Source organism: Chelonia mydas, chromosome 6 (genome assembly GCF_015237465.2).
Source record: "Chelonia mydas isolate rCheMyd1 chromosome 6, rCheMyd1.pri.v2, whole genome shotgun sequence".
Taxonomy (NCBI): domain Eukaryota; kingdom Metazoa; phylum Chordata; order Testudines; family Cheloniidae; genus Chelonia; species Chelonia mydas.
Window position 1 is genome coordinate 126884823 of NC_051246.2, and position 18632 is coordinate 126903454.

The following is an 18632-nucleotide window of genomic DNA, read 5'->3' on the forward strand; positions in this document are numbered from 1 at the left end:
CATGTGATAAAAATGAGAGCCATCTGTCCCGTGTGCAGCTGTTTGGCTAGAGTTAAACACCAAGGGAAAGGCGCTGGTTCTGCTCTCCTTCCCTGCCCTCTCCTTCCCTTTCCTTAACACTGCTTGTAAAACTCATTCAGTTGCATAGCAAACTCTGACTTGGCAGGAAATATCTCTTTAAGCCTTTAGCATTGATATGTCGGGGCAGCAGCTTCCTTCAAAACAATGAGCACTCTGTTAGGTGAGAACAATATACTAATACTCCCCCCCCCACTCACACACATTCGGCAGCTATACATACCTACTGTTGAGTACTTAAGGGGTTATTCTTTGCCTCACTGCTAAGAGAGGTATCTGAATAATTCCCACTAGTTATTGGTTGTATCCCTTGCACACTGATGGGAGACCCCTCCCCCCCTTTTTTTTTTAACATGTTGCTCATCGCACATAAATGTTTGCCAGCAATTTACAAGTAGCTGGGGTTTGTTTCATATAGTACAGTAGGAATAATCCACTAACTAAATTAAGCAGCAAGCCCATGCGTGATGCTTAGGAGTCACGTCTAATAGTATTTTAGCACCCTTCTCAACCACTCATTAACTAAAGTAGATTATATGTAATTTACACCCCTGAATTTGCCCAGTTGGCTGTAGTCAGCCTTTTGGTGTACTGATTGATTGGTAACTTTGGCAGTCAGCTGAGTAAATCTTTATGGGTGCTAAGCTTCATAAGCACTGGTACTTCGGGCAAAGCGAGCTGGTGGCTCTGGCTGCTAGGACTTGCCTCCTTCATCGCACAGCGCTCGCCACCATTCTCCGATTGGAGAGAAAATTACAAGGAATGTGATGGGGGAAGTGGAAACAAGAGTAAGTGACTCCTTCGACCCTGTCCCCGGCCCCAGCTACACTGGAACGCTGGTTTAGGGCTGCCAGCAGTGGGTCCCCTGAACCGGTGCTGAAAATGGTTTAGCTGCTAATATATTCAGCACAGGGTTAGGGTACCCTGTTGTTATTACTGGGCCAGTTTCCTAGTGCTGAATCTGAAGCCCTTCCTCTCCCCCCCCCCCCCCCGCCTCCAAACACACCCCAGAGAAGATGATGCAGGGTGCAACTGTTAATCTAACTCCTTCATCTTTTATTCATGCTCATTTAGTTTAAATGTCAAGTTGTTGTCTTTTTTTTTTTAATCAGGCAAATTCTCCCATCCCTGTAAACTGCCCTTTGAAGTACACCAGCATTTTGAAATGTACGGCGAATGAATGGCGTCAATTAGTGTTCAGGTGACGTCGTCTCTAAGAAGTTTCTTTACTGAACTTGTATCTAACTCTGTTTAATTCCTTCTTGTGCATATGTTTAAAAATCTAGTGGTGATTTGCATAACTTGGACCATTGCCTCCAGAATTAATTTACGCTGGCAGGTGAGCGGAGAGCTGATTCCTTTCCTTAGCAGCGGCGTGCGTGTGCGGCAGTCTGCATATTGTTACTCTTGCGTAGCTGTCTGGATGCTCTGTGATCTGCCCTGGGATAAGGAGAAATCTCTCTCTGGCCTTGTCATTCGCTGCTAAGAAAGGTGCGGGATTTTTTAACCTCAGTGTAGTTAACATGTGTGAGCCGTCCTGAAGTTAAGAACACAGTGCGGACAAGGCTCTGTGGTTTTTACTTCAGTGGAGCTAGATGGGGGCGTAGTGTTGACTTCAGCTAGTTTACCTCATGGTTAAACTAAAGTGCCTCGTCTTCACTATTTACCTCAGGGTGGGTCACGTGCTTAGGTTAACCCAAGGTGAAAAACCGCAACCCCTTTGTCAGTAAAGATGGCTTGTCTGGTGATGCAGGCGTGTTAACGCTGTGTGACTGTGTAGAAACTAGCAAAACTTAGCTGTCATTCACTCCCCGGACAGCCCCGCCAGTGGTAGTTATCAGCTTGGTCCCCTAGACTAGAGCTTGCACGAGTATTGTATTTATGGCCCCCAAGTCTGCTAGTATAGACAAGGCCTCAGCAGTTCGTGCCCCTAGCACAGGATATTTTTCAGGAAGTAAAAAAAAAACCCAACAACCCAAATCTTGTACAACGCTGAGAACTCTGTTCAGATTCATCGGGCTGAAAGGGAAATCCCTGAGGATAGCTGTGGCTTGCAACTGAGCCACGGTAAATAGCTTCACCCCTTGTCCTGTCATTTTCTTTTTCTGGCTCGCTGTGCAAACTGGAGGCAGCTCGGCAGCCCGGGTGTCTGGAATTGGTGGCATTCAGAAATCTGATTCTACAAATAAGGCCGTGTCCCTGCCACATTACTGTTAATGGCGGTAAAGCAACAGGGCTTCTTACAGGCCATGCAGAAAGGCCAGGGTGACAGAAAGGCATGAATTCAAATCACGTGTGGGAATCTGTCCTCCCACCTTCTTGTTTTACCATATTTAAAACCCAAGACTTCTCGTCCTGTGGATGACCTTGAAAGTATAAACTAAGGCACTGCTGTTTCAGTCTGTCAGGATGCTGGCTCAAAACACCAGTGCCAAAAGGGGTGAAATTCCCCTATTTGTTTGAGTGGGTGTTCTGAGGTTTAATTACGGCTATTTATAAGCATTTCTATGTCACTCGTCACCATATGGCTACTATTTCACTGTGGACCGTCCAACCAGAAGTCTCCAGCTAACGAAATGTTCATTCACTCAAACGTTTCATAAAACAGCTTAGCAAGAAACTTAGAACTAGCCTGGCCAGAGTACTGAAACACACCTTGGTCTGCACTGTCTGGGGGTTGGATGGGTCTCTTCTAGCTAACTATTCTTAAGTCAGGATTATGCATGTAGGTCAGTGTTCGAATTCTTTCCTTCACTGGGTAACTGAGCTGCTTTCTAGCATTCTCAGGAATCGGTGTAAAAGGGGAGTCTGTTGTTGCCACCAGCTAACCCCCATGGTGAGGGTGGTGAGTTTTCTATGAATCTTGGGTGACTGGGAGCAGGTCTCCTCTTGGGGTGATGCAGGAGCAGTGAGGGTACTTCAGGCTGTGTTAAGCTGTGTGCTCTGAGAAAGCTCAGAGCTGTTCCAAAACGCAGCAGCTGGTTTGCTTGGCAACACCGACCTCTGGGATCGCATCAGCTCAGTGTTTTGCTCCCTGCTCCAGCTCCTCGGTGCATACGGCATCCAATTCGACATCCCAGCCCTGGTATCGGAGCCCTCCATGGGATTGGACCTAAGCTACCTGAGGTCACCCCACCTTTCCCACTAGGACCTCTGTATTTCACTGGAACCGTGTCACTCAGCCTGAGTGCCGCAGACAGAACGTTCACAGGAGCCGGGCCTAGACCGACGAGCTCCCTCCTCCACGAGGAGAGACCGTGAGTCTTGCCACTTTCGGAGCTCAATGGAAACTTTTCATCTAGTACTTAGCCTTAGAGCTCAGTGACTGGCTGATGCTTTTGGGGTTCAGTGGCTGACCCCAAAAATCCAGGGGAAAAAAATCCGTTTTGAACCAAAACGGACTTTTTTTTTTTCCCCTTGCCAAAATGGAACTCTTGTTTGGGTCAATTTGAAATGAAATGTTGATTTGAAACCGTTTTTATGTTTCCAAACACCACACCCCCCCCCCCCCCCCCCCCCCCCGTTGTGAACAGCACGTTGTCGGAAGGCGCGCTCTCCTGCCAACCACGCACACGCCGCTCGTTGGCAGGAGCGCCGACAAACAGCGGCGACCCTGCACGACTTTTAGCGGCCCGGGGGTAGGGGCACGGCCGTGTCGCTAAAAGCTGTGTAGTGTAGACGTAGCCGAAGACACTACGCTTCAAATACAAAGAGAAATAAAGCCAGGTACGGAGGAGTGACTGGGTTGGGCAAGGTGCTGAGGTAGAGGTGATGTCTGAAGACTCTACGCGGGGTAATCTAGCAGGCGGGGCTGGTGCTTTGACACTGCCCTATGCCTTATGTTGTGAAAGATGTTCTGGGGGGTCACTGATCTGCGAGCGGTTTGGTAGGAAGCACCATTATGATCGCTGGTCTACTGAAGAATCCACCTGATACAGGAAAACCATTTTGATGCAACACACAGCTGTACTCTCTGCATTGTTTGCCGTTCACATAAGTAAGGGATGTCTCTTCATGTTCTGTCACTCTTTTTTTACCCCGGAGCCCAGTAAACAAAGTTGAGACTCATTTGAGACTTTTGCAATAGTTTTTTGGTTTTAAACAAATCTGTCCATTTAAAGAAGTGGCCTGGGTATGCTGAGTGAGTAATGCAGTATCACTTCAGACTTTGACCCAGGATTTCCTTGCCCATGTTAAAGGCTCGCTGCTGGTTGACTTATGTATTTGTCTTTCTCTCTTTCAAGGTCCACTTTGACCAGTTTAAAGAAGCACTGATCCTTATCTTATCCCGAACCTTATCCAACGAGGACGACTTCCAAGAACCAGGTAACGTTTCTCTTAATGTGCCTGAAGAAACCTTTTCTGTGCTTGAGAAGAGAGGATCCCAGCAGCCGTGAAACAGGGACATGGATGCCGGTGCTGGGGCTGACTGAAACGGGCTTTTTTCGTGTTCCTTGGGCAGAACTTTCCTTTTAAGAACCTCCTGGAAGTGGGGGAGGGGAGAATTCTGGTCGATGGTAGAAAAGGTGTTTGGTTTTATACTCCTTTTATTGGGTGTTTTATATCCCACATCTCACCATGATCTAGATGCCTGGACAGGCATGAGGAATTCTGGAACCCCTGTGTCTCAGAACTCAGCAAGAAATGTCGGGCTGGAGGGACCGTGAGGTCATCTAGCCCCGCCCACCGTGCTGAGGTAGGACCAAGTCTACCTCTACCCCCCCCCCCCCCCCCGACAGGTGTTTGTCTAACCTCTTCTTAGAAACCTCCACTGATGGGGATCCCACAACCTCCCTTAGTAGCCTCTTGTGTTCTATGTGCCTCAGTGTGTTAGGAGCCTCACACAAACTAGTACAGACAAACTGATGAATCCGTAGCTGTTAAATTAAGATGGGCCTTCCAAACTCCTGAACTTTGGAGAAATACTGACATTGCTTTTGGGTGATGGTGTGATAACTAGCACTCACTGGGTGAAAAAGATCCGCACAGCTGTGTACCGCCGTCCTCTCCTTTTAGTGAAGCTGGGGTAGATAGTAAAGTTACTCCATTTAATAAGTTAGGGAGAAAGGATGGTCGTATGGTTTAGGTGCTGGACTGGGACTTGGGAGATGTGGATCAAAGTCACTTAATGTCTTTGTGGTTCTGTTTCCCATTTGTGGAATGGGGATGGTACTTCCTTTTCCCTCTCATTTCTGTCTCTTCTATTTAGATTGTGAGCTCTTCAGGGCAAGGACTGTGTCTTGTTGCCTAGCACAGTGAGAATCTGATCTTAGTTTCAGCCTCTAGAGCAGGGGTTCTCAAGCTGGGGGTCGCGAAGCTATTACATGGGGGGTCACGAGCTGTCAGCCTCCACCCCAAACCCCACTTGGCCTCCAGCATTTATAATGGTATTAAATAAATTAAAAAGTGTTTTTAATTGATAAGGCGGGGAGGGTCAGACTCAGAGTCTTGCTATGTGAAAGGGGTCACAAGTACAAAAGTTTGAGAACCACTGCTCTAGAGGTTACTGTAATATTGACACTGATGATTCGAGATTTTTATAACTGAATATAACAACCTAGCTAATTTCACATTGCAAATAGAGGCATTTCAAATCTTTGCCCCCTCATCCCCCTACACACACACAAAAAGCAAGCCAGTTTCTTGCGTCATTTGAGTGATCGTAGAGATGGGTGTGGGAGGGATGGAGGGAGAGTATAGCCAGCACTAATGCTTGTAGGTGGAGAGCATGAAGATGGTGCAGTTACATGGGATGCCAGCATGTAAAGACTCTGTATCCTGTTTACTTTCTGCTGACCTTCAACAAGAGTTGTGTAACTTCAGTGTGATAAATGCTAGGTTCATGGTTTAGTTCTTCTCAGGAGCCTGAAAGGAAGTGACCAGGTGTGCCCAGAAAAGCTGAGATGAATTTTTAAATGAACAGCAGAAATTGTCGCTCTCTATAGTCTGAGTCGGTTCTGCTCCTGCCTTCTGCGCTTTGTGAGAAATTATATCATGAGGATTAGGCCCATGCCGTAGGCTTGATTGATGATTGTTCCACGTGGTCTGATTGCAGCAGGAAAAGTCAAGTGTGCGAACCCAGATTGCAGCTCCATAATGTGGTTTCGTAGCTGTGCACATCGCTGGTGCAGAGAAATTGATCTCTGCTCCCCACAGGAGTGTTGCTAGTTGTAATGTCTGAGTAATTAACCTAGCGAACACAAGAAAGGAATCCCCACAGTGCAGACATGGCTTAATGCTTTCTGAAGAAAACCTGTTCTATGTAACAAGTAATAATATGCCGTTTATTTCTTAAGGTCTCAGCCTTAAATGGCCGTTTTGAGTGACAGAAATATGACTAGCTTTCCATTCGTGTGCTCTTAGTTTGAAGGAAGGCTTCTCTTATCGCTACAGAGGCACGAGCTCTGAGTATAACAATCAGCTTGCCAGGGCAGCGGTCCTTACTCGCTACGTTCTGGTGGGAGCTGGGTCTCTCCCATTCGTTAACGCAGTAGTTTGAATCCCTTGCGTTTTACAGCAACTTGTGAAAGGCGTAAAAAAAATGTGTGGGGAACCCTGTTAGTTTCCAAGCGTTGCCTCGGCACAGTGACTTGTTCAATCGGACTTGCACACCCACACCTCTGGGCACTTTCTTTCCCTGAGATTCAGTTCCTACAAGTTCGTTGTGACACAGAAGACCTGGGTCCAACAGACAGCTCCTGGGTGACTTGCGTCCTCGGCTGTGGTGCAGGAGGCCGTTTCCGTCCTGGAATGGACTATGCACTCTTAACGCCTAGGGGCTGTCTCAAGAGCAACGTCACAGGCCCGGTGAAGACTTATTCCTCCTTTACCGTAAAGTTAGTGCCCCAGTCTAGTGGCAGGTGGGAGGGAGATGAGGTGGAAAATGGTAACTCTCAATAGAAGATGAGAAAATCCGGGATCCCACTTGGTTAGCTGGGAAGTTTGGACCCTCTGGCGAAGAACCAGCAGGCTGTGAGAGAAGACACGTGTCCCTGTGTAAGGGGGTATTAGTTCCCTAGTAAATTAACATCTGCCCATTTCAGGTTAAGCTTGTTTGCGGAACTTTTGCAAGGGATAATGCACAACCTCAACAATGAGACAGGCCAGGATAGCACTTCTAAAGGCTGAAATGCAGCAGGAGAAATCCAGAGCAGCCATCTTTGGGAGCTGTGCAGCTGGGAGAGTGCTGGGGCCCAGCGACTCTCAAGGGAATTCTGTCTGAAATCGAAGCAAACATGAGGTGTCCAGGCTGCTACTGCATGTCTGGTTACTAAGTTTGACAACTCAGGCCCCTAGATGACCAATTTATTGACATAGAGGCCAAGTTAGTGGGACAGAGTGCTGACAGAACATTTAAGAAGGGAGTTGAGAGCTGAAGTCTCTCTGTAGCCTTCATTAAAGCAAATAACACGCTAAACAAACTGAAGATATTGGGGAAACAAATTGGACTTAAAGCCATCAAAATAATTGGTCTTCCTGAGGGAAAACAACTGGACTGCTTTTCCAGGAGCTGTGAGTTCCAAAAATATTGCATTGAAACATAGCTGAAGGTCCAGTATCCCTGAAATCTCGCATAGAGCAAAAGAAATGTTGAGCATGCTACAGGAAAAAAAATCCTATTTACTGCAGCAGCTGTCCAAGATACAAGTATGACAACAGCAGGAAATGCAAAGAATGTATTCCAGTTTTTTAAAAAAGAGTTCTCTTCTACCCAGTTCTAAGGGTGATTTGGGAGAATTCCTTTCTGTGAGGGAAATGTTTGTTTGAATCATCTCTGTTTTTCTCACCCAAGCTCCAGGTCAGTCATTTGGCACAAAGATTTCTGGACAAGCTAACGAAGCTCGTTGGGGCTGACAAGACAGAGATGTAATGCTTCAGGCCTCTCATTGCCTTTGGGTCTATTAACCATTCCTCTCCTGTTTCTCCTTTCTTTGTTTCAACCTGTCATTTCAAGCTCTTGGCTAAGTAGGAAATGGATTATGGACTAGTGCTAGGTTTATGCGTTCTTCATCCTCCCCAGAAAATAACATCCTTCCCCAGAAAGTTGTGTGGCTCAGAAGAACTTACTATTGTCAATGTCCAGGCTTTCTAGGATTAGGCGTGCGATCTGTAGAATGCTAAACATAATCTAGGGAGCCCTCCCAGCTCTGTCTATCATAGAGGAAGATCTAAATGGTGGGTTTTTTTTCAGAGGTGCTGACCACCTGCAGCTCCCCCTTGACTTCAGCTGGAGTTCTGGTGCTGAACAACTGAAAATTGGGCCTTTAGAATCTGTGGTCAGCATCTCCCTTTGTTATGTCACATCTGTATGTAAATCATGTAATCCTTTCCCTTCTGTGCTTCTGAGCAGGGGACAGCATGAAATCCAGGAAATAAGAGATGGCTTAACAAGGGGTTAACTTTAAGTCCAGTAAAAATGCTGGATTCTTCTCCTAGATCTTAAATTTCTGATCGCCCTCTCTTATCGAGAGGGATCGATAGTGAAGTGAAATTTTGTACCTCTGTAGAGAATTGTGTGGTTTTGTCAGACAAACAACCCCCTCCACACACACCCCAAAAAACAAAACCTTCCAAAGAACTGAGTGGAAAACTGTTCTTGGCAGATGTATTTGTACAGTGAATGTGGAGAATCCCATGCCTGTTAGCAAGGCACCACGCAACAAAAATTGTAACTTTTCCCTTGAAACATTGGTCTAGAAGCTGACGGGTTTTCATCTCATTCTCTGAGCTCTTGAAATTGTTTAAAGGGATGCTGCCAAAGGTGGCAGATCTTGAAACTGCACCAACAAGCTGTATGGTTCACATAATTTCATGATGCAAATCAGTCAGTCCCCTCTGTGAGCCGGGGGGCAGGGAGGCTAGCTGGTCTCTTATAAGGGGACGAGGTTATTTGTTTAATTCCCTTCCAGCTCATCGGCATGGAGCTGGCATGCAGAGCACCGCAGGCCATGCCCTGTGCATGCCGATGAACCAAGACTAATTTGGTGCTCTGTGTTCAGTAGTGAATCATCCAGTGAAGATGCTCAGGGACTTATTTTTTCAAAATAATGGTTATAGGAAGGGCTGAATTTTGGGTTATCCCAATGAAAACGATAACCAAACCGAAGCAGTTGGAATATGAACGCCCTGCCATGGAACTCTAATAGAAGAGGGTAACTTGGGCCTGGCAAGGCTACCCCACTTGTGAGCTCACCTGTGGGAAGGTAAAGGGAAGCTTATAAAACATTCCAGTCGCCTCTAACAAATGTTGGTGGGGAAAGGTACCTAAAGGAGACAGACCACTCGGTAAGCCCAGACAAAAAGGCCTACTGATGCAACTCAAGGACTGGTGAGACCATGTCTGGTGAACAAGAAGAGTGGGACTGGAAATCTGTGGACTAAAATTGGAGTGTTGGAAATCAGGTCTGACTGGTGAGCAGGATAATGAGAGGATAGGCTGTTCTGCCTATCACCCCTTTTTGTGGCCCTTAAAAAGGGTAGGGGGTGGGGAACTGGCGGAGGGATTCCTGGAGGGGTGGGGAGGGCCTGCCGGCCTTCACTTCGCTCCAGGGACTCTTCTTTGTGAGCCTCGAGGACCATCACATCACTGAGACAGTCAGACCTCCGGGCACCAGTGGGGATGCCTGATCATCGCTGCTGCTCCAGTGAGGACTCACCCTGATATATGCAAGAGCCTGCTGTTTACCACCCTCTCGTGTGTTGCTTTCCATTATCTTCCTCCTGTTCTACTTCTCTTGGCTTTTCACCTGATCCCAAAACCAGCTGTACCACACGGCCAGAACACAACAAGATGAGAGAGTCCGTCCTGCTCTGCCCAGCATGAGAGAGACCCATAAAGGAGAGGCTAGGTCATGTCCCAGAGTCCAGAGGAACAGCTGTTGCAGTCGACCTGCCAGTCCATAGCATCCATCTATGACTAACTAGCTGCCTTCTATGCTGAGAACATCAACAAAAGCTGTATTCCCCCCTGCCCACCTCACCCCACACTTTTACTATCCTGTCTCTTCTCCCTCTTGTGTTGATCTTGTCAAAGGCGGGGAAACTGACTCCTTTATAATTCAGGGTTAATTCTGCAGCTCAGTTCTTTCTTCCCCAGCAAAAAGGGGTGCTTGACAAAATGCGACGGACATCCTCCCCCTGAAAAAGGAATTCTGATTGTGATCATTATGCATAAACACTCACTTCCAATTCCAGAATATCTTTTTTCCTTGTGTAACTTGATCAATAAACTCCCAAACTTCGGCATGAATTTTCTAGTGCATCTGCCATGGTACTAAGCAGGCCGAGGTCTCTGTACTGGAAACCCTGAACCACACTTACTTGTTGTACAGTGACAGAGTCACGTTAACACCTTTAACTCTCTGGGCCTGTGTATTCCATTGAAATTGACACAACATAATTAGAGTAATTATTTGTCGTCTAGATTTTGAATATCATGTGTCAGCTAGGGAGTCCTATAGGCCTGGAAGGAATGTATATTTAATGCATTTTGACAAGCTGGCAAAATGTAGAGGTGTTCACTTTTTCTTAAAATTTAGAGCAAAACTCCTCTCTCATCTAGTATATGCTGTTGGTTTCAAATTTTCATCGTGTCATAATCTGAGCACCGTCCGCCCCAAGCTTTCAAAAATCGCCCATCAAGCCCCCAGAAATAATGAGATTTAAAAAAAAAATTCATAGGTTTTTCAGGCCGTGATTCTTCCATATGTGTGTGTGCTGCACTTGTTCTTTTGTGAAAGCCTCTGTCCGTATGTCTGGTAAGCTAACACTGCTCTACATCAGGGCGTGTTTCAAATTGGGGTGCGGGATTGGTTCAGAAATAGGCTTCAGGGAACTTCAGTCTCGAACTCGAAGCTGGTCTCTGCTCAGGAAGGAATGATTCGCTCCAGTTGACGCATAAAGCATAGCTTATCGCGACAGCTGTTGCGGGCAGAGGAGGAATCAAGCTTGTGGGTGTGGGAACGCTTGTGTGCTCACACTGAGCTTTCAGTTTGGCAGGCAGCAAAGGAGCCAGTCAGCCCATCTCGGTATTTTCCTTGAGAAACCTGCATGATGCTGAAACAATGTGAGAAGTAGGGAGGCCAGAAGAATCCAGCCTGTTGCTGTGACCCATGTTCGCTTCCTGGCTATTGATTTCTGCTAGAAGATAACCAAGGGGGTGAGGAAGAGATGTTTGGGGAGCGCTCCCAGCATTTGGGACAGGATTTTGTGCAGGTTTTTCTCTTGGAGAAAAGCGCGGGGTCAAGGAAGCTAAACGTGTTGATCTTGAGTAACAGAGGGAGCACTTGGTCTGGACACTTGGGTTGAAGCCCGTAGGTGAGTTTGCTGATTCGGAGACTGCTGGCGGTAGTGGAGGGGGTTGAGTTTCCCCAGGAAAGGCAGGTAGTAAGACGGCCTGTGTGCTTGCTGGAATAATGGAATTAGTGATGCTGCGGGGCTGTGTGTGTTTCACTGGGAAGGGGCAGATGGCAGGAGTGGCAGCAGGGGGCTTCTGCCTTGAAGCGTGCCCTGCATGCGCACAGCCGAGGATGAGAAGGCTGTTCTCTAATGGGCTCCTGCCATGCCAGCGAGCTTCCTTTGATCCAGCAGGAATCTCACATAACGAAACTCCAAGGGCTTCGTTCTGATGTGTCTGAATGTCTTGTCAGTGGCTTTCGTTCAGATGCAGCCATTCTCCCTTCGGTGGGTTCTGCCTTACGGGACACATCACGTCCTGGGTTCCTGCTGACTTCAGAGAAGCAACGGCGCTGGATCAGAGCTCTCTCCTGGGTAACGGTGCGTTCAAAGGGGATGTGCCAGACTGCAGTGTCGGAAGAGAAAGGAACAAGAATGGCCACTTGCTGCATAAGCACTTCCTGCAGCGGGAGCTGGCTGGGGACTTGGCCAGTGGATGGCTTAGAGGGGGAGGTTGCAGCTCTTCTGCTTCCCAGCAGCAGGGCTGGTGAAATGTGCACTTTGGGGGTTTTTCCTCTCGGGCGTGGCGGCGTTCCTGGAAAGGACACTGGATTGTGAATCGGCTGGAAGCACATCTCTCAGGAAAGAGACCTACTCTGTTCCATTTTTAAGCAGATGTAAAGGCTGGGGGTAGCCAGAGATCCAAGTAAGCAGCTCCCCCTGCTCTGTTGAAAGTAGAGGGGAGGCTCCCCATACTTCCCCTTCCTCCGAGGCTGATTCGGGGAGCGCTCCCTGTCCTGTTTGCAGTCTGTTTTTAACCCCTGGGGGTAGCGGCTGATGTTGCCAGGAAAGACCCAGCTGGCTTTTGTACTGGAGCATCAGCATCTCAGACTAAGTGCAACAGTTGCCATCCAGAATTCCCACCTGGCTTGGAAGTGGCTGCTTGTCCAACGCTCTGGCCTGAAGAAGTGCTGTATTAACTCCTGCTAGAAAGCAGGAGGAGGATGTTGGCTGTTGAGGAGAGAGAGAAAAAGGCAGAGAGTGGAGAGCTAAAGGATCCTTGGTGTCTGGCCTCCAGTGGCCACTCTGTCAACCCACGGGCCGCCATGGAGCAAGCGATTGTTGTTGAGAGATTTCAGCCACCTCAAAAGAGTGGGGTGTGTGTGTGTGAGAAAATAAATCTCTGGCAGAAAACCAGTAATTGTGCTTCGTATACATTTGGCCTCTTAAACCTGTCTTTGCCCTGGGTGTTCAGACTTGGGCTCCCGTCCTGCAATGAGCCCATTTGAGCACAGATCCCTAATAACTTCAGTGCTTGTCAGTTAACATGGAGTCACTCATTGTTTCATGTTTAACCAAGCAGAATGCACCTGTTTCTCCGTATAGAATTGGAGGGGAAATGGTTCATGGATAATAAAGCAGATTTAAAAAAATATATATATATCTAAAATCAGTCACGTATGTGTAAAATTAATCAGGCTTTTTTCTGTAGCAGCAAATAAGAAGTAGGGTTTTGAGTTTTAGAAGCCTGGTTAGGAGTGGATTGTCAGGATGGAGTTAAAGATTAAAAGAATGCCCTAAGATTAAAGAGCCGCTTACTGCAGTACTCACATGCAGTTGGCTGCTGCATTCACTCATGACACACACATATTGGAGAGAACAGAACTGATCGCCTAATGCTGCCCCCCAAAAGGCATATTGGGAATAACGTGCAAGCACTGTGAATGTTCCTAGCCATCGTGGGACTTTCTGCTGGACTTGTTTGGTCTGTTCCTGTTCCCTGGCTTTGCTTGCACCCCAGTTCTGCAAGCTGATTCACATGGGAAACTTTCCGCAGTGGGGCGCCATCCATGTGGGCCTGAGAGTGCCCATGCAATCCGCTTTTACTACTGGGGCCTTCAAACAGGCGATGATTCGCTTATAGGAGGGACCTCACGTCTCCTAGAAAAAGGGCCATGTTTCTTTAAAACTCCAACAACCTCTGCTCTGCCAGACAAACGGCTTCAGCAGGCCTCAGTAGCTTGCTGTTTTGTGGCTGCACATTGCTAAGACTGAAGTGTGAAATAGGGCCTAAGAGGAGTTTAGACGATGCCTGGTATCTCTGGGGATTAGGATTTACTAGATTCTATCTCTCTAATGTGATTTGCATGGTGGTAGGCTGTCTGACTTTGTTTGCAATGACTAGGAGTATTTGGTCTCTTTTTAAAGAATCTTAAGCAGCAAAGAAATTAATTTCCTCTTGAAATGACTGGCTTTCAGGGTAGTGGCATCCCTCCTTTTAAACCCCTTTTGTGTGGTAGCTGGCTTTTGATGCTTGGGCTAGGAAAGCGAATACTGTGCTTAATAATAGGGGAAAATTTGCCACAAGGGTTGGAAGGACTGATTCAATCTCATCTCTTCTCTGTACTCCAAGGGTCTGAGACTAGAGTGTAGTTTTGAAGTACTCTGTTTGGTTCCAGGAGGTGGAAAATAAAGATTGATGCTTGAACTATGGAGGCCTTTACTCACTGAAACAGATAACCAGGAGATGTGGTGGATTCTCCATCACTTGTAGTTCTTACGTCAACAGTGGATGTCTCACTTTAAACTATATGTTATTTCAATCCCAAGCTGCTGGGCTAGGTGCTAAAGATTCCACACAGTGATGCCTGCCTGCATTATACTGCAGGGCTGACTAGATTATCATAATGGTCCCTTCTGGACTTAATCTAGGCATGTGCTACCATAAAGATCAGTCTGCCTGTCAAGTTTTATCCTATAATTAATTGCAAGCTAGGGGTAGAAGGTTAGGCACTAGGTAAGATTTTTCTAAAGTGCGGTCGGCACCTAAATCTCATTGAAAGTCAGTGCATCCCCCACCAACCTTCATTTGGTCTTCATTCAGCATCTTCTTGGCAAGATGATAGGCGGAGGTTCCATGGAAAGCAATGACTTGACCTGTGTCGCTGTTCACACCCTGGAATACCAGAGGTCAGGAAGAGCTTTTAATATGATCGGTCTTTCCAAAAACACAGAAGAGTCCACATCGTGCTAACAAACTTCTTTTAACACCCAGCACCTAAATACCATCTAGTATTCCTTTACCTAACAGCTCCTTTACATCTGCATCGAGCACAACCTCATGTGTACCTTCATGAGCATATCACATTGATTTTAAAGTTTCTGTGGTATTTTATTGTGTGCTACACACAACATGGGCCCAAGAAGTCTGTCCTGGCGGTAGTGGCCTTCATAACTTAAGCTGGAACTAAGGAACATACGTTAACTCAGTTAAAAACCAGCACCAAAACAATGCTTTGCTCTGGATGTGCTGGTCACTTTCTTCAGCATTTTGCCAGCAAATGTATATGGAGAATTTTCCTCACTTTGAATTACATAAATATTGCTATACTAAAAATAGCTCCCGCTCCAGCTGCTATAATTTGAATGCTCATAATTTTGAAATGACGAACAGTTGGCTGTGGAGTAGGGCAACTGCATAGTTGTTTGTTTGTAGAACTGCTTTTTATGCCCTCCTCTGAGAAATAATGCCTTGGGAGATGGGGTGAAACTTGAGGACTTTCACAGTGTTCCTTGAGGACTTTCACAGTAGCTGGGGAAGCTTCCTATTTGCAGGAGAACTCTCTTCTTGGCTAAATAACTGTCCTCTGGAACCACAGTGACTTTTAGTACTTCCTAACCACGAAGCACCTTCATGTTGAGTCTGTGTGTTTTTTTTTTTTTTAATATTGAAGTGTTCTCTCGCCTTCATGCTAAGATCGGACTGCCCATCTGTCTGTGGATAGCCACAACAAACATGGCCACCTCAGCTTCTGATCCCACCCAGTTTAACCTTGGTCTCCCCTAGCCCCTCCATTTTCCTTCCGCATGTGCCTCTTCCTCTCACTTTGAGGTAGACTGTACCCACACCACCACTAAAGATACCTATATGGTGCTCGGAACAGCTGGGCAGATGTTGTGGCTCCGGCTGGAGTTTGAGCTCTGCAGCTTCGGGAGGTGGGTGGCCTTCAGAGGCCAAGCCACAGTGTCTACGCGGCCTTTTTTAGTGCTGTAGCACAAGCCCTGGGGGGCTGAGTCAGTAGCCCTGGGCGCTGAGACCTGCTGCTGCAGGCTGCCACTTTGCAGTGTAGATGTACCCTAAGAGGTGTAGAAATAATGGTGCACCAGTGATTATGCAAATCAGAAGCCTAAGACAATGGGAGTGCCGGGAATCCTATAAATGAGAAATGTACAGTTATGGGTCAGTACTTCTCCAGCATTCCCTGGGTTTTGATTGGCTGAGACAATTCCACTTCAGGATAATTAAATGCAAGGAAGGAATGGGGGGTATTACGAAATCACCTCACAACAGTGAGGCTTTGTTCTGAGCAGTGTGTTGCCCGGCAATGCAGCTAAGGTGCACAGATCATGGCATATCATCTCTCACTCATTCCTTACTGCTTAGGGATAAGGAATCGGGATAGAAAGATGCATTGGTCTGTCCCTGCCCTTAAGTAAAGTTTGTGGAACATCATTTTCCCTTGCAGTCTGGAGATGGAAATGTCCAATTCACTTAGACTCATTGGCCAGCTGGGTTTAGGCATAATCCATGTTAGAAAGTCAGGCCTTTCCATTCCAAGCACAGTCTCACTGTCCTTTTCACAAATAGCACCAGTGTCAAGTTCTGTTTTCAGAGGTGGTTCTCCTGTGTCTTCAAAAGCCTTTTGTTTGCTAACAGGGCTTGTGCAAGAGCATTTAGAAAAACCGAAACAGACGCTAGTAACAAATTCTCTGTCTCCCCTATGCTCTGGTTCTTGGGGTGCCTGTCAGACTGCTTTCAGAATGCAAGCCCAGCTTAAAACATGCTCGCACCTCTACACAGAAGCTATTTTAAAATGATTTTTGTTACAATAGCTGTGAAGCGCACAATGCTGCTAGAGGTTTCCAGCCTTACGAAACTGGATTCTGCTGGGATTTAAGGAGTCGGGGAGTAGATCTAGCAATAGCTGCATTGTTACCAAGCTATTTCTCACCTTCCCTGAAACCTTTCTAGATACAGGCCTTCCCAAAGGTGTGTTTCTGCCTTTGAGAAATAAGAGTGCACCATGGCAAGAGCATTTTTGGTGGGGGCTGTGGAGTAGGGCAGGAGAAAATAAATGGGCTAGTAAGCAGCCAGAAATGTTAGCATTTCAGAGAGAGCATTTCCGAGAAAGCTGTGGGGTAGAGATTGCTCGGTGTTAGTCCAGCTTTAATAGCAGTGATAAGGTTTGCTTTTGTTCTCTGGGCTCTTAATCAGTCTCTCTGCGCCCTTCATCACACAACTTTCATGTGTGAGCTCCCAGCTGCAGCAAATCTTGTTCAAACGTGCTCACAGATTTTGTTCCCCAGAGCTGCAATATATATGGATGGCGTGTAAGTCTGGAAAAATCAAAGCGTTCCCCGTCCTGTGTATTTTATAATTCATTGCATAGCTAAGTTGCAGAATATTTTCCCTCTAACAAGCTTGAAGATGGCATCCATATCTAAAGGAATAATATCCAAGATGACACGGGGGAGAGGGGGGTTATAAAGCCCCTATAACTTTCTTAGAGCCCTATGTATTTGTTCAATGGTTGAATGGCTTTTCCGGTCTTTATTGCTGTTGCAGTCTTGTATTTATTTTGTACCAGAGCTCTCTTCAAATACCATTTTAAAAAGCTACTGCCTTCACCACTGCCTTGGTGCATTACAAGTGGCTAAAAAGCCTGGTGGGACTTTTAAATACGAAAGTTAACAAACAGAGCAAAACGAAGCATTCCCTTAATTGAATCCCTGGTTAATTTGATCCTCCATTTAATTTGATCAAATTCCGGACATTGAATGAGTAATACTAAAAATAGCACAACTTCCCCTCTTTTCAATTTTCATCACTTTATGTAAGCGGTGCTGGGAAATTCACTGCCAAGTATAGAAGGTTCCTATTAGGGAGGCTTGAAATTTTGGACGTGAGAAGAGCTAAGAGACGACTCCTCCCCCCCCCGGCCCCCCGCCCCAATTACAAACAACTAAAAGGGGTTTCAGTTGACATTAGCTCTTTAATGCTCCATGCAAGATGTGATGCGCACCCTGCTTGTCATGTAGATAAGATCGGTTGCGTATTCCAATCAAAACATCTGTGCCTTCTCGGGAAAGCCCATTCCTCAAGTGCTCGTTTTCTCCCACTTGCGGGGTTGCTTTCAGACTTTTCAATTAAAAGTACCGCATCCATTGAAAGCAAAGGGAGGATTGCACAGGTCTCTGAGGGTGGGACTCTAAGACCACAGAGTAGTGCATGCGTAACAGAGTACATAATTAGGCATGCAGTAATCTTCATTACTGGTGATGGGCAAGAAGGAAACAGCTCGTCATGACTTTCACATCCCAGGCTGAGTTTGAAAGGCTGACGGTGAAACCGATCTTTACGTCCAAACTGAGTGAAATCGGTCTGGAAGTTGGTGAGGAACAGTAAACATAGACCTCAAGGTGATGCCATTTTGTAGTATCACTTTTCAGAGTACAGCCAGTTCTGTCTGGTGGCGTATTAAGACTGTTACTGGTAACTAGCTGGTGATGTTTGATATGGTGGAGGAATGGGAACTGCTCGGAGGACGTGGCACAAAACCCAACGTTACGCTGTTATCGAGTACGGAGTCTTTTAGATCTCCTGGCCGTTTTGTTCTACAGGAGCAATTCTTGAGACTCAACTGGAGTATTAGTTGGCTGCTCCATCACAGAGCCATGAGCATGGGCGCGTACCTGGAGCAGTTCACCACCTCCCCTGACACCTGCTCTTTCTGCAAAGAGAGGGAAACCCTGGAGCAATTTACATCGAGTGCACCAGGTTTCAGCCCCTTTTCCGGCTCCTCCAGAAACTCTTCTTTAGTTCTGACTGCACTTTTCCTGTATATCCTTATTTACACACACCCCAGCCATAACCCCACTAAGTCGCGAGATCTCCATGTCAGCCTCCTCCTGGTGCTGACCAAGGTGGCCATTAACCATACCAGGAGGAGGAAGCTGGAGGGGGCATGGCGTGCTCTGTGACTGTGGGGCCTATTTCCAGTCCCTCCTGAAATCAAGTCTCCAGGCAGAGTTGCTCTAGGCCATGTCCACTGGCTCCCTGGATGCCTTTGAGGAGAAGTGGGCGCTGTCCGGGATATTCT

The 18632-nt window shown here is 46.8% G+C and overlaps 1 protein-coding gene across 20 annotated transcripts in view; it reads left to right on the forward strand.

The window, feature by feature from the left end:
- The window catches only part of NIN (ninein), a 109007-nt gene that overhangs the window by 20801 nt on the left and 69574 nt on the right, over positions 1 to 18632 (forward strand). For all 20 annotated transcript variants that reach the window (XM_037901342.2, XM_043548333.1, XM_027828315.3 and 17 more), the window contains one exon: positions 4323 to 4404. In XM_037901342.2, coding sequence (XP_037757270.1) covers positions 4323 to 4404 — 82 coding nt within the window. The remainder of the gene's footprint in view (positions 1 to 4322; positions 4405 to 18632) is intronic.